Consider the following 17,083-nt stretch of genomic DNA (forward strand, 5'->3'; position numbering starts at 1 on the left):
GAAAGTCTCAGTTGCTCAGTCGTGTCCGACTCCTGCAATCTTATGGGCTGTAACCCGCAAGGTTCCTCTGATTATCTTAATATTTTAGGTAATCATTTAATCTGTGAGTAATTACTGTTTTCTTTCTTCCTTTTCAATCTACCTTTTTGTTCACTTTGTCTTATTTTACCATACTGACTAGGAACTTCAGCACAATGCTAAATAGAGACTATAATGTAATTTCTTGAAAACCTACTAGTGATTATATCTTCTCAGATAAGAGAAAATATATCAAATCTGTTCTAAATATACGATACATTTCTTTATATAATTTTTAAAAAGGCAAATATTTTCTAAGCATTAATCAAATCTCTGGAGTACTCTTATAACAAAGAAAAGAAAGCAAGAATACTAACCTTTTTGTAGTAAATTGGGTTTCCTGTCAAGTAGCTAAGGTGGACAAACTCCATATGTAGTGTGCCAAATTCAGCAAGAATGCTGCTACCTGCAGATGCCCAGCCCCAGTTTCGTCCTACTCCACTGAATGAAAGAAAAGGTAAAAGGAGACAGAATTAGGAAAAGACCAAAACATTTTTTCAATGAGTATATAACGTTTAAATAACTCTCTCAGAAATTATCGCAACATAATAGATTATTGTACCTAAAATCTTACTATTTTAAAATTATTTTGAATAGAATATTCACATGTCCTAAAAATCAAAACAATGTAAAACGTATATGTTAAGTATTTCACCCCACTCTCATCTCTCTTCCCCTTACAAGCCCACAATATAATCATTCATTAGCTTCTTATATGTTAGCATAGAAATTTCTATGCATAAATAAGCAGTCCGAATACATATTCTTCTTTTCCCTCCTTTCTTAAAATACAGCAAAGTATATTTACTGCTCTGTACGTTAGATTTTAAGTAACATTTTAATGAGGTAAGATGTACCTCATTCGGCTTTCCAAAGTTTATAAACAACTTTCTTTTATTTTTTACTTACAAATGCATAGAATTCCATGACATTAACGATTTTCAATTGAAATGTCTCATTCACACAAAAATGTGTGAGGGCATTCTAAGTAGTTTCAAACCTTGAAAGTACAACTCACATTTATTATGCTGGGACCACTGATGTTACAGGACAGTATCATGAGAAAGAATTGTCTTGCCTCCACTGCTGATAGTGTATGAAAACTACTATATTATACAAATAGATATACTTCAATCAATCCTCTATTACTGGTCCTCTGGCACATTTCTAGTATTTTGCTATTATGAAAACTTTTATAGTGAATAATCTTGTGTGCACTTCATTTGCGCAGATATATTTCTAGGATATCTTTTTTTTTTCCCCAGGGTGCCTTATAAATTTTTTACTGGAAGGCAAACTATAGAAATGAAAAGTACAGACTCTTTGGATGTTATCCTCTTTCCCAGAGGGTTAAGCTTCCTCTGAAACATAGATTGAGTACAGGCAGATAACCTTGGCTCTGAGCTTTGTTAAGGGTTAAAACTATTCTGGTTTTACCTATACTTCCAGGAAGTGGCCCTATGGGATCTCAGCTGAAAGCCTGGGGTGTTTACCAAGGGCCCTTCACCATGGCAGCTTCAAATACTAACTCTGACTCCTCAGTACCATGTAGTTGTTAAACTTTCTTCTTTATATCTACTTGTATACTGGCAATTCAATACACTATGTTGTATTTATCCATGTGGAGAAGACACTGAAATAGGTATCAGGATACCACTACCTTAAAGTTCTTTAATTTTTTTGGTGCTATTTTTGTACTGTTTTTGAAAGTATGAAAGGCAAATACCACTAACAGATTTTTTAGAAGCCAGACATAAGAATCAAAGAAGAAATATGGATATAGTAACTATGTAGGACAGTCATTCATTTCACAAATATAAAGTACCTACTCATATCTGGGAAATATAACAGTGAACTCAGAGGGTAAAACGTCTGTCTGCAATGTGGGAGACCTGGGTTTGATCCCTGGGTCAGGAAGATCCCCTGGAGATGGAAATGGCAACCCACTCCAATATTCTTACCTGGAAAATCCCATGGATGTAGGAGCCTGGTAGGCTACAGCCCATGGGGTCACAAAGAGTCGGATACAACTAAGCAAATTCTCTCTTCTCTAACATATAACATTACTGTTCCCATAACAAATGATAATTGTTATGAAGAAAATTAAACATAGAATATTGAGTTGAATAGAATACTGAGTACTAGTGATAGAGGATGAGTTTAAAGACTTTATGTATAATGTTCAAAGAGTTTCTAAAATGACACAATTTAAACTGAGAACTGAATGATTAGGAGGAGCCAGTGATGAGTAGATCTGGAAGAAGAGAATTCTCAGTAGAGGAAAGAGCAGTTGGAATGGCCCTGAGGAAAAAAGTTGGTTAGTGTGGCTAGATTATTCAATGCAAAGTCTATTGTCGAAACTGAAGCTCCAATACTTTGGCCACCAACTCATTGGAAAAGACCCTGATTCTGGGAAATATTTAAAGCAAAAGGAGAAGTGGGTGGCAGAGGTTGAAATAGTTAGATAGCATCACCAACTCAATGGACATGAATTTAAGCAAATTCCAGAAGATAATAGAGGACAGAGGAGCCTGGCGTGCTACACTGCATGAGGTCGCGAAGAGCTGGCTGAACAACAATTACAAGGCAGTTTGGCTGGAGCTCAGGAAGGAGAAATGATGATATAGGATGAGGTTAGAGAGCTGGGTATAATCTAGACTGTGTAGAAATTCTGTTGGCTATGGTGAAATTTAAGTATGAAGGAATATCATATAGAATTTTAATGAATGTAACATAATATTTAAAGGATAAAGCATACCATTTGGAAAGAATACCTAGGCATCAGCAATGTGAATGGATTATAGTGGAGTCAAGTATAAATACAAAATCTCATTTCCATGTAAAAACTTTCTATCTCAAAGTTTCATTCATAGTGCATATAAGCACTATCAAAACTCTAAGTTCTAAAAACATTTTTTCGTATTTTTACATACAACCTCACAGGGCCCTTCACCTTGGCAGCCTTAGACAATACCAGTTCAGTTCAGTTCAGTCGCTCAGTTGTGTCCAATTCTTTGCGACCCCATGAACTGTGATTCACGCCAGGCCTCCCTGTCCATCACCAACTCCCGGAGTTCACCCAAACTCATATCCATCAAGTCGGCGATGCCATCCAGCCATCTCATCCTCTGTCATCCCCTTCTCCTCCTGCCCCCAGTCCCTCCCAGCATCAGAGCCTTTTCCAATGAGTCAACTCTTCACATGAGGTGGCCAAAGTACTGGAGTTTCAGCCTCAGCATCAGTCCTTCCAATGAACACTCAGGACTGATCTCCTTTAGGATGGACTAGGTGGATCTCCTTGCAGTCCAAGGGACTCTCAAGAGTCTTCTCCAGCACCACAGTTCAAAAGCATCAATTCTTCGGTGCTCAGCTTTCTTCACAGTCCAACTCTCACATCCATACATGACCACTGGAAAAATCATAGCCTTGACTAGACGGATGTTTGTTGGCAAAGTAATATCTCTGCTTTTTAATATGCTATCTAGGTTGGTCATAACTTTCCTTCCAAGGAGTAAGCGTCTTTTAATTTCATGGCTGCAGTCACCATCTGCAGTGATTTTGGAGCCCCCAAAAATAAAGTCTGACACTGTTTCCACTGTTTCCCCATCATTTCCCATGAAGTGATGGGACCAGATGCCATGATCTTAGTTTTCTGAATGTTGAGCTTTAAGCCAAATTTCCCAATACCCAGTAGCTGTTAAATTTTCTCCTTTGCCCTTCAGCCTCCAAATGCTGTTTTCTAGTTTATTTCTTTGTCCCATGCATGTGCAGGTACACAATCAGCCAACAACAGGAGGAAAATCTGTAGATAAATTTTGGGGCTTTTCCTCTGCAATTCCTTCCTGATTTGAGATACTCATCCCTTGTATCTCAGCCCTTTTGGCAGTTCCAAGACCTGATCACAGTCTTCTTTGTTCTACATGAGTACTGTTTTAGGGTTGGCCTCAATCACACTCAATTTAGAATATACCCTTAGGGGAAAAGCCAGCTTTCTACAGTGATGAGCTTCAAGTAGGCCCTTTGGGTTCGCCCTTAGGTATTGCTCTCCAATCCCTTCAAACCATTTTGTTGGGCTTTTGTGATTACTTTTGATGGGAGAGTTAACCTGATATAAGTTACCTCAGGGCTGGAACTGGAAGTCTAGATTCATTATTCAAGAAAGTCATGGTTATTCCCACTAGAACTCTAAAACCATTCTCTAGGGTCTTTTCTGTTTTTAGGAGGAAATGAAAAATATAAATCTTTCTCTCATAGAAAGATGGACACTTTTGGTTTCAGCTTTTCTAGCACTAGTGAAAGTGAAAGTGAAGTTGCTCAGTCGTGTCTGACTCTGTCCGACCCCATGGACTGTAGCCTACCAGGCTCCTCTGTCCATGGGATTTTCCAGGCAAGAGTACTGGAGTGGACTGCCATTTCCTTCTCCAGGAGATCGTCCCGACCCAGGGATCGAACCCGGGTCTCCTGCATTGTAGACAGAAGCTTTACTGTCTGAGCCACCAGGGAACTAGTTGATTTTAATTTAAACTCTGTATCACCTAGAATAATATTAAATTAGGTGAGTCGAATGACAAATACAGAATAAATATGAGCTTTTCAGAGACAAGAATCTTAAAATAACCACTAAAATGTATGCAGAAAAGAGTAATACATGACTTGGTAGAGAAGTTGAAGTACATGTAGAAGGTGAGGACACAACCTTAATACTGATGTAGCACATAGGCTCCTACTCCTGCCGTTAATGAACTGAACGACCTTGAGCAAGATTTCCTTCTCTGAGACTCAGTTTCCTCATCCATAATATAAGGTTTTATGATAACTAGTTCACATGACTGTTAGGAAAATTAAAGACATTTAAGATTGTGAAAACACCTCACAAAGAGCCTAGCAAGAATAGTATCTAATGAGTTTTTGAATAATTTTATTCTAAGTTATTTTAAGTTTATCTAGAGGAAAAAAAATTTCCTGAATCTGCTAAAGGCAACTGATAAAAAAAAAAAGCTACAGCCAACATGATATTGATAATTTAAAAAAATATATATTATAAAAACATTTTATGGAAATCCAGGAGACTATAAAATACAGGTGAAGATAATCTTTTTAACCAACATTGAAAACCTCAAAGTTATAAAAGACATATTTGAATATATAAAAAATCAAAACTTAAGGATGACAAATTATTATAAAAACAACAAACAAGCAGTAGAACAGGGGGGAAAAGTAACTCTATAATCTGTAAGGCTCTTTTATAAGCTAACTAGAAAAACACAACTCAATCAACACTTGCTGCTGCTGCTGCTGCTAAGTTGCTTCAGTCGTGTCTGACTCTGTGTGACCCAATAGACGGCAACCCACCAGGCTCCCCCGTCCCTGGGATTCTCCAGGCAAGAACACTGGAGTGGGTTGCCATTTCCTTCTCCAATGCATGAAAGAGGAAAGTGAAAAGTGAAAATGAAGTTTGTCAGTCATGTCTGACTCTTAGCGACCCCATGGACTGCAGCCTACCAGGCTCCTCCGTCCATGGGATTTTCCAGGCAAGAGTACTGGAGTGGGTTGCCATTGCCTTCTCCACAATCAACACTTAGGAATAGACAATTCAGAAAAAAATATCTAGATGTCCAATAAATTTATGAAAAGGTGCTTGAACTCACTAAGCAGAAAATACAAATGAAAATAACAATGGTAACATTTCATAGCCATTATTCTCTTGAAAATTAAACAGAACATATAGACATTTTGGTACTCTCACATACTGCTGGTGGAAATATGATGAATTACAGCCTTTTGGAAAATATGTGGGGAGTAACTACTAAACTCAAAAATACATATAGCCTTTGATCCAGCAATTCCACACTTGGGAAATCTATCCTACAAAAAAAAAAAAGAAGACATATGCCCTTTGATATAGCAATCATATTCTTAAGAATCATTTTCAGAAAAACCTCCTCACTCTACGAGGACATATATGGTGGTGGTTTAGTCACTGAGTCGTGTCCGACTCTGTGACCCCATGGACTGTAGCCTGCCAGACTCCTCTGTCCATGGGATTCTCCAGGCAAGAACACCGGAGTGGGTTGCCATTTCCTTCTCCAGGGGATCTTTCCGACTGAGGGATCAGACCCGGGGTCTCCTGCATTGCAGGCAGATCTTTTATTGAGTGAGCTACAAGGGAAGGAAATATATAACAGGATGCTACTGTAACTTTTATGGTAGCAAAATAATGGAAATAAACAAATACCACTGATATGGAATAATTAAATAAATCATGGTATAACCTATGTATTTACAGTATATCCTATCTTCTACTCTGTAGTTATCACAAAGTTTGATTTAAAGCTCTGTGGCATGACCTGGATGAGTATTTCCGTGAGATTTTGCTGAGTGAGAAAAATAAGAAGTAGAAAGAAAATAAGAAAAAAAAACAAGTATCCAAACAAATCATATAAAATTTTAAAAGCTCCACCAGTACGTATGTATGTATGTGCTTCTGTGTGCTAATCATATTGCAAGAGATAAATAATGCTAGATTATTAACATAGGTTGGATTTCAGACATCAAGACTGGAATAAAGTCTACGTGAGAGATATGTATAATTCAATCAAAACACAAAAGCAAAAACCTTTAAAAATAGGTAAATACATCTATGCTCTATAAACTCAAGTAAAATATGTATTTTGTATGAATATATAAAGATATAGTATGAAAATTAAGCTTATGTTCAAGACATGGTCCTTGAAAACTCTACTACTTTTTTGTCTCAATCTAAATTTGAAGTTTTGCAATGCTGGACTTTTGGTTACTGTTTATCTAGATAATAACAATATCCTGCATATTTCTTCATCTCAAAGTTAAACTGTAATTTAATTAAAATTCTAATCATATAAGAAAGTTATATGACTGACAATGCTACTGAAGGAAACACCAGAAAATCTGGAATGAAACTAAGAACAAAAGAGAACAGGTATGTGCTTAATACCTTTGGCCATATCCTTTTGTGGAGGCTGGTATGGAACTCTAGCTAGCTTTTTCCTCACAAAGAGTTAGTTTACATTATATATAGTGTATGACAGCAAAGAACAGTAAAGTTAGATTTCATGGTATAAAATAATGACTTCTTGATGAAAATCAAAACTTCATCAAGTTCTCCATTAAAAAAAAATTCATTTTCCCAAATAAAGCTGTCAGAGAATCATGCTTCACTTTGAACTTCAATAATTTGGATATCATAAAAAGGACCCTACAGTCAATGTCATGAGTTATGTCTTCCCTTATCATTAGTAAGACATTCAGCAACAGGAAGCCCTGATTTTAAGGTATGTTGTGTTCTATTCCGACTTAGAAAAAAAATAAGTAGTATACAAAAAAGGAAGAGAGGGAAAGCACTTTAATCCATTCCAGCACTAAGTAGACATAAATAAGCAATCTTAAAGAAACAACTATATTGTTAACAATAAAGGTGTGGGAGAGAAATCTAGACTTACAGAAACAAGCAGTAGAAATGAAATAATAGTTTTACTGTTTCAAAGCAAAGAATGTATTTTAAAAATCAGGCAATGCTTTAAAGAAATATGCTTCTGTATACATACAGAGAAAAACAGTTTTAAGTCTTAAAAAGGATGGTGAAGGCTCAAAAAAATCAGTTAATCTAATATATTTAGAACAAGAATAACCATATAAAAATAGAATTTACCTTTTCAGATTCACCATTGCCCAAGGAATTCCCGTAGGTGTGTTAAAGGCAGGAAGGAGTTTCTCAGCCAACTGGACTGCTTTAATCTTGAATATCTGGGACAAAAACACAAACATTCATAAATTATGAAATTACTGCTGTCAAAATTTCCTGATCTCTTCTACAATGCATACCACAACATACTGGATATATGAAAGCACTGAGGGAAAAATGGCATCTCTTAGTACCATGGAGTATCCAGCAATCAGAGAAAATTGTTGTAAAGTGGATGGATAGTGAAGAAAAAGCTGAAAGTGAAATGGCCTGAAAACTATAATTAATTGAAAGGGAAGGACTGGTTTTGGTGTTAATATCTGTATTTTCAGCTGGCAAAAAAATCTGAGAGAAAACACTAGGCTATGAAATTCATCCATGGTATCAAGCTCAGAACAAATATTAAAACAAAACAAAGAGTTGCAATTGAATTTCATAAATGCCCTTGAATTACTATAATCATGTTTCTATCTTACACATTTATATCTTGACATTCTCCATCAAGGTTCACCCATAATTATTAAATGAAAAGAAAATATTTATGTTCACATTCCAAGCTTATTTTATGAGTTATAAATGCTTCACCCCTTGGTCCCAATTACTGCTTTTTTTGGTATACAAAACAATAAGCTGCTGAAATATCAATGGTTCTTAAACTTTTAAAATCAAGGTACTATTACCAATACATTTATAGTATAATTTCTAATATTCTTAACAAGTATCTCATTTTAGAGATTACTGACTTAGAGACTCAAAACACCCTGCTAAGAAAAGCGGCATATTCTTCTACACGCCTCAAGGCTACCCTCTCAAAATCATCCAACACGCAAGGCTCCATCTTTTCACTGTGGCCAAGTACTGTTGATAAAATATTATTGGATTTTTCAAATAAGTAAGTAGTTGAAAGAATGGTCTAGATCAAATTCCTAAGTTGAGATGATATTAAAACACACCTACATTACTGGGGGTATAAACTAGAGAGGAGTATGTGCAAGTATACAAAGCAATATGACATTAATATATTTTGAAAAGTTTCTCAAATGATAAGAAATTTTAAGCAGAATTTCAAACTAGATATTCTTATACATCCACAATTTACCACTTCCTTGAATACCTACATAAATACTACTAACAGTTATATGTTAGTAAAGAGAAATTGAGGGTTTCCCTTGTGGCTCAGATGGTGAAGAAACTGCCTGCAATGAGAGACATCCTGGTTGGATCCCTGGGTTTTGGAAGATCCCCTGGAGAAGGGAATGGCTACCCACTCCAATATTTTGCCTGGAAAATTCCACAGAGAAACCTGGCAGGCTACAGTCCATGGGGTCACAGAGTCGGACACGACTAAGTGACTAACATGCACAAAGAGACATTACGTTATTATTGAATAGCACTTCTTCTTTATCTCACACTTTAGCAGCGAGGCAAAGGGACCAAGTTCTTAACTAAGAACTAATAACACTAATGACATGTGTTTGCTGATCATATCTTTTACATGTAAAACTAATATTCCAAACAGTAAAATAACTTACAAACATAAGCTTTTTTCTAAACAGAAAGTATTCTTATTTCACTTCAAGAAGTAATTAGTAACATAGTGACATATTTTCTAATTTTCAATTACCTATGTCAGTTAACTTACATAGTACCAATAATAATAATACACAACTCAATGAAAGCACCATCCCAATGTCACTGAGGAAAAAAAATTCCTTACCTAGAAGGCTTAATACAAAATCTTTAATGATAAATATACCACAGCCTTACAGTTCCTATATTCACATTTTGGCAGACAACAGCAACAGCTAATTTAAAACAAATTAGCTAGTATGCAATGCAAGAGAATAATACAAATTTAAAACGTATCAAAGTAAAAGGTAAGTCTCTTTTCTAGTCCTAACTCTTGATCACACAATTCCTTCTACAATGCAAACAGATATTAACTTATTGAGTATCTAGTAAATATTCTGTGCTAAAATCAGTTCCAAGGTATACATGACTCCTAGCATGTCACACCAAATCCTCATTTTCCATTTCTCAGAATAGAAATTCTATTACAGTTTTCACACACACAGTCTTCTGCCTCTGTTTCCCTCTCTCTCAAAGAATATCATATACACTATTCTTAACTTGCTTCTTTCACTTATTGTATATTGGAGATCTTTCCATATCATTCCACCTCGTTCTCTCTAGTGGCTATCAAATTTATCCTTGCATAGATAATACTGTAATTTACTTAATCAGTCTTCTATTCATAGACATATGTTTCCAAAACTATGTACCTCTATAAGATAAATCATGAGTGGAATTACTGAAGCCATGTATATTCATTTGTAATTTCGATAATTAATGCCAACTTGTTCACATATTTCACATATTCACATTTCTATCAGAATTTATGACCTGCTGTTTCTCTGTATTTTTGTGAACATAAGAGTTGTCAAACTTTTGATTGCTGCTAACCTGAGAGTTGAAAAAGACTACTTCACTGTCAATTTTATTTTCATTTCTTTTAATATGATGTGGTAATATTCAGTTCAGTTCAGTTCAGTTCAGTCGCTCAGTCGTGTCCAACTCTGTGACCCCATGAATCACAGCACACCAGGCCTCCCTGTCCATCACCAACTCCCGGAGTCTACTCAAACTCATGTCCATTGAGTCGGTGATGCCATCCAGCCATCTCATCCTCTGTCGTCCCCTTCTCCTCCTGCCCCCAATCCCTCCCAGCATCAGAGCCTTTTCCAATGAGTCAACTTTTTGCATGAGGTGGCCAAAGTATTGGAGTTTCAGCCTCAGCATCAGTCCTTCCAATGAACACTCAGGACTGATCTCCTTTAGGATGGACTCGGTGGATCTCCTTGCAGTCCAAGGGACTCTCAAGAGTTTTCTCCAACACCACAACTCAAAAGCATCAATTCTTTGGCACTCAGCTTTCTTCACAGTCCAACTCTCACATCCATACATGACCACTGCAAAAACCATAGCCTTGACTAGATGGACCTTTGTTGGCAAAGTAATGTCTCTGCTTTTAAATATGCTATCTAGGTTGGTCATAACTTTCCTTTCAAGGAGTATTCTTTTCAAGCAAAATTCATAACACTGCAGAGGATGGAAAACTATACATAACATTTCCCAGATTTCATCCCACCTAAACTTCAAGATAAGGCCTAGGCATTGGTAAGTATACATAAATAAGCAATATCTGGATGGAAGAAGTAAACAATTTGAAGCAGTGGTCTTTCATGCACAGATGCCTGATTCTGATATGGTAGCTCTGACAGAAGTTCTAATGACTAGTCCCAAGTTTCAAAGATAACATGTGGGCAACGGAGGGAATGGGTCTGGATCATATCATAAAAGCCACAAGATAAGCTTTAAGCATTCAAGTACTGCATTTCGGACTCTTTTGTTGACTATGATGGCTACTGCATTTCCTCTAAGGGATTCTTGCCCACAGTAATAGATATAATGGTCATCTAAGTTAAATTCATTCATTCTACTCCATTTTAGTTCGTTGATTCCTAAAGTGTCGATGTTCACTCTTGCCATCTCATGTTTGACTACTTTCAATTTGTCTTGATTCATGGACCTAACATTCCAGGTTCCTATGCAATATTGCTTTTCACAGCATTGGACTTTACTTTCAACACCATTCACATCCACAAGTGGGTGCTGTTTTTGCTTTGGCTCCGTCTCTTCATTCTTTGTGGAGTTATTTCTCCACTGATCTTCAGTAGCATATTGGGCACCTACTGACTCTGGAAGGAATGATGCTAAAGCTGAAACTTCGGTACTTTGGCCACCTCATGAGAAGAGTTGACTCATTGGAAAAGACTGATGCTGGGAGGGACTGGGGGCAGGAGGAAAAGGGGACGACAGAGTATGAGATGGCTGGATGGCATCACTGACTTGATGGACGTGAGTCTGAGTGAACTCTGGGAGTTGGTGATGGACAGGGAGGCCTGGAGTGCTGTGATTCATGCGGCCGCAAAGAGTTGGACACGACTGAGCAACTGAACTGAACTGAACTGAACTGACCTGGTGAGTTCATCTTTCAGTGTTCTCTGTTTCTTCCTTTTCATACTGTTCATGGGGTTCTCAAGGCAAGAATACTGAAGTGGTTTGCCATTCCTTTCTCCAGTGGACCACGTTTTGTCAGAACTCTCCACCATGACCCATCTGTCTTGGGTGGCCCTACAAGGCATGGCTCATAGTTTCACTGAGATAGACAATGCTGTGGTCCATGTGATCAGATTGGTTAGTTTTCTGCGACTGTGGTTTTCAACCTGTCTGCCCTCTGAGGGAGAAGGATAAGAGGCTTAAGGAAGCTTCCTGATGGGAGAGACTGAGGGGAAAATTGGGTCTTGTTCTGGTGGGTGGGGCCATGCTCAGTAAAACTTTAATACAATTTTCTGTTGATGGGTGGGTCTGTGTTCCTTCCCTGTTATTTACATGGGGGCAAACTATGAGGCAATGCCAAAGAATGCTCAAACTACCACACAACTGCACTCATCTCACATGTTCAGTTCAGTTCAGTCGCTCAGTCGTGTCAGAATCTTTGCGACGCCATGAATTGCAGCACGCCAGGCCTTCCTCTCCATCACCAACTCCTGGAGTTCACTCAGACTCACGTCCATCAAGTCAGTGATGCCATCCAGCCATCTCATACTCTGTCGTCCCCTTTTCCTCCTGCCCTCAATCCCTCCCAGCATCAGAGTCTTTTCCAATGAGTCAACTCTTTGCATGAGGTGGCCACAGCACTGGAGTTTCAGCTTTAGCATCATTCCTTCTAAAGAAATCCCAGGGCTGATCTCCTTCAGAATGGACTGGTTGGATCTCCTTGCAGTCCAGGGGACTCTAAAGAGTCTTCTCCAACACCACAGTTCAAGCGCATCAATTCTTCGGCGCTCAGCCTTCTTCACAGTCCAACTCTCACATCCATACATGACCACAGGAAAAACCATAGCCTTGACTAGACGGACCTTAGTCGGCAAAGTAATGTCTCTGCTTTTGAATATGCTATCTAGGTTGATCATAACTTTTCTTCCAAGGAGTAAGCGTCTTTTAATTTCATGGCTGCAATCACCATCTGCAGTGATTTTGGAGCCCCCCAAAATAAAGCCTGACACTGTTTCCACTGTTTCCCCATCTATTTCCCATGAAGTGATGGGACCGGATGCCATGATCTTCATTTTCTGAAAGTTGAGCTTTAAGCCAACTTTTTCACTCTCCTCTTTCATTTTCATCAAGAGGCTTTTTAGTTCCTCTTCACTTTCTGCCATAAGGGTGGTGTCATCTGTATATCTGAAGTCATTGATATTTCTCCCGGCAATCTTGATTCCAGCTTGTGTTTCTTCCAGTCCAGCGTTTCTCATGATGTACTCTGCATAGAAGTTAAATAAACAGGGTGACAGTATACAGCCTTGACGTACTCCTTTTCCTATTTGGAACCAGTCTGTTGTTCCATGTCCAGTTCTACCTGTTGCTTCCTGGCCTGCATGCAGATTTCTCAAGAGGCAGGTCAGGTGGTCTGGTATTCCCATCTCTTAAAGAATTTTCCACAGTTTATTGTGATCCACACAGTCAAAGCCTTTGGCATAGTCAATAAAGCAGAAATATGTTTTTCTGGAACTCTCTTGCTTTTTCCATGATCTAGCAGATGTGGGCAATTTGATCTCTGGTTCCTCTGCCTTTTCTAGAACCAGCTTGAACATCTGGAAGTTCATGGTTCACATATTGTTGAAGCCTGGCTTGGAGAATTTTGAGCATTACTTTACTAGCGTGTGAGATGAGTGCAATTGTGCGGTAGTTTGAGCATTCTTTGGCATTGCTTTTCTCTGGGATTTGAATGAAAACTGACCTTTTCCAGTCCTGTGGCCACTGCTGAGTTTTCCAAATTTGGTGGCATATTGAGTGCAGCATGTTCACAGCATCATCTTTCAGGATTTGGAATAGCTCAACTGGAATTCCATCACCTCCACTAGCTTTGTTCGTAGTGATGCTTTCTAAGGCCCACTTGACTTCACATTCCAGGATCTCTGGCTCTAGATGAGTGATCATACCATCGTGATTATCCGGGTCGTGAAGATCTTTTTTGTACAGTTCTTCTGTGTATTCTTGCCACCTCTTAATATCTTCTGCTTCTATTAGGTCCATACCATTTCTGTCCTTTATCAAGCCCATCTTTGCATGAAATGTTCCCTTGGTGTCTCTAACTTAACTGAAGAGATCTCTAGTCTCTCCCATTCTGTTGTTTCTCTTGATTTCTTTGCACTGATTGCTGAAGAAGGCTTTCTTATCTCTTCTTGCTGTTCTTTGGAACTCTGCATTCAGATGCTTATATCTTTCCTTCTCTCCTTGGCTTTTTGCTTCTCTTCTTTTCACAGATATTTGTAAGTTCTCCTCAGACAGCGATTTTGTTTTTTTGCATTTCTATTCGATGGAGATGGTCTTGATCCCTGTCTCCTGTACAATGTCATGAACCTCATTCCGTAGTTCATTAGGCACTCTATCTATCAGATCTAGGCCCTTAAATCTATTTCTCACTTCCACTGTATAATCATAAGGGATTTGATTTAGGTCATACCTGAATGGTCTAGCGGTGTTCCCTACTTTCTTCAATTTAAGTCTGAATTTGGCAATAAGGAGTTCATGGTCTGAGCCACAGCCAGCTCCTGGTCTTGTTTTTGCTGCCTGTATAGAGCTTCTCCATCTTTGGCTGCAAAGAATAAAATCAATCTGATTTCGGTGTTGACCATCTGGTGATGTCCATGTGCAGAGTCTTCTCTTGTGTTGTTGGAAGAGGGTGTTTGCTATGACCAGTGCGTTCTCTTGGCAAAACTCTATTAGTCTTTGCCCTGCTTCATTCCACATTCCAAGGCCAAATTTGCCTGTTACTCCAGGTGTTTCCTGACTTCCTACTTTTGCATTCCAGTCCCCTATAATGAAAAGGACATCTTTTTTGGGTGTTAGTTCTAAAAGGTCTTGTAGGTCTTCACAGAACCATTCAACTTCACCTTCTTCAGCATTACTGGCTGGGGCATAGACTTGGATTACGGTGATACTGAATGGTCTGCCTTGGAAACGAACAGAGATCATTCTGTCGTTTTTGAGATTACATCCAAATACTGCATTTTGGAATCTGACAGAATGTGGTCCACTGGAGAAGGGAATGGCGAACCACTTCAGTATTCTTGCCTTGAGAACCCCATGAACAGTATGAAAAGGCAAAATAATAGGATACTGAATGAGGAACTCCCCAGGTCAGTAGGTGCCCAATATGCTACTGGAGATCAGTGGAGAAATAACTCCAGAAAGAATGAAGGGATGGAGCCAAAGCAAAAACAATACTCAGCTGTGGATGTGACTGGTGACAGAAACGAAGTCCTATGCTGTAAAGAACAATATTGCATAGGAACCTGGAATATCAGGTCCATGAATCAAGGCAAATTGGAAGTGGTCAAACAAGAGATGGCAAGAGTGAACATCGATATTCTAGGAATCAGCGAACTAAAATGGACTGGAATGGGTGAGTTTAACTCAGATGACCATCATATCTACTACTGTGGGCAGGAATCCCTCAGAAGAAATCTCACACGTTAGTAAAGTGAAAGAAAGTGAAAGTGAAGTCCCTCAGTCATGTCCGACTCTTTGCGACCCCATGGACTGTAGCCTACCAGGCTCCTCCCTCCATGGGATTCTTCAGACAAGAATACTGGAGTGGGTTGCCATTTCCTTCTCCAGGGGATCTTCCCGACACAGGGATCAAACCCGGGTCTCCCACATTCCAGGCAGACGCTTTAACCACATGTTAGTAAAGTAATGCTCAAAATTCTTCAAGCCAGGCTTCAACAGTACATGAACTGTGAACTTCCAGATGTCCAATCTGGTTTGAGAAAAGGCAGAGAAACCAGAGATCAAACTGCCAACATCCGCTGGATTATCAAAAGAGCAAGAGAATTTCAAAAAAAATATCTACTTCTGCTTTATTGACTATGCCAAAGCCTTTGACTGTGTGGATCACCATAAACTGGAAAATTCTTAAAGAGTTGAGAATACCAAACCACCTGACCTGCCTCCTGAGAAATCTGTATGCAGATCAGGAAGCAACAATTAGAACTGGACATGGAACAACAGACTGGTTCCAAATAGCAAAAGGAGTACATCAAGGCTGTGTACTGTCACCCTGCTTATTTAACCTCTATGCAGAGTACATCATGAGAAATGCTGGGGTGGATGAAGCACAAGCTGGAATCAAGATTGCCGGGAGAAATATCAATCTCAGATATGCAGATGACACCACCCTTACGGCAGAAAGCGAAGAAGAATTAAAAAGCCTCTTGATCAAAGTCAAAGAGGAGAGTGAAAAAGTTGGCTTAAAGCTCAACATTCAGAAAACGAAGATCATGGCATCTGGTCCCATCACTCCATGGCAAATAGATGGGGAAACAGTGGAAATAGCAACAGTATTTTCAAGGGCTGCAAAGTCACTGCAGATGGTGACTGTAGCCATGAAATTAAGAAACGCTTGCTCCTTTGAAAAAGCCCAACCTAGACAGCATATTAAAAGCAGAGACATAACTTTGCCAATAAATGTCTGTCTAGTCAAAGATATGGTTTTTCCAGTAGTCACGTATGGATGTGAGAGTTGGACTATAAAGAAAGCTGAGCACCAAAGAGTTTATGCTTTTGAACTGTGGTGTTGGAGAAGACTCTTGAGAGTCCCTTGGACTGCAAGGAGATCCAACCAGTCCATCCTAAAGGAAATCAGTCCCGAATATTCACTGGAAGGACTGGTGCTGAAGCTGAAACTCCAATATTTTGTCCACTTGATGTGAAGAACTGACTCGTTTGAAAAGACCCTGATTTGGGAAATATTGAAGGTGGGAGGAGAAGGGGACGACAGAGGATGAAAATGGTTAGATGGCATCACAGACTCAATGGACATGAGCTTGACTAAACTCCAGGAGTTGGTGATGGACTGTGAGGCCTGGTGTGCTATAGTCCATGGGGTCACAAAGAGTTGGACATGACTGAGCAACTGAACTGGTGTTTGAGCATTTCTCCTGGCTGCATGTTTTCAAGCTATAAGTAGATGATTTTGTGACCCTCCCAAAGATTCTGTTAGCTGGTCAGTACCTTCTAATAAATCACTAGATAAAATACATTGTTTTCTGCAACTACAACTCTTGACTAATAAGATGATGAAAATGTTTAAGAGTTTCAACATTTAAATGAAGATTTCCAAAACATTTATTTATAGAAAAAACTTTTATGTATTCATCA

General features: G+C 38.7%; 1 protein-coding gene across 1 annotated transcript in view; it reads right to left on the reverse strand.

The window, feature by feature from the left end:
• Positions 1–17,083, reverse strand: part of MAN1A2 (mannosidase alpha class 1A member 2) — a 152,093-nt gene that overhangs the window by 50,857 nt on the left and 84,153 nt on the right. The window contains exons 6-7 of the mRNA XM_052637341.1: positions 7,766–7,860; positions 396–519 (exon numbers count right to left, since the gene is read on the reverse strand). Coding sequence (XP_052493301.1) covers positions 396–519; positions 7,766–7,860 — 219 coding nt within the window. The remainder of the gene's footprint in view (positions 1–395; positions 520–7,765; positions 7,861–17,083) is intronic.

This window comes from Budorcas taxicolor, chromosome 3 (genome assembly GCF_023091745.1).
Source record: "Budorcas taxicolor isolate Tak-1 chromosome 3, Takin1.1, whole genome shotgun sequence".
Lineage (NCBI taxonomy): Eukaryota > Metazoa > Chordata > Mammalia > Artiodactyla > Bovidae > Budorcas > Budorcas taxicolor.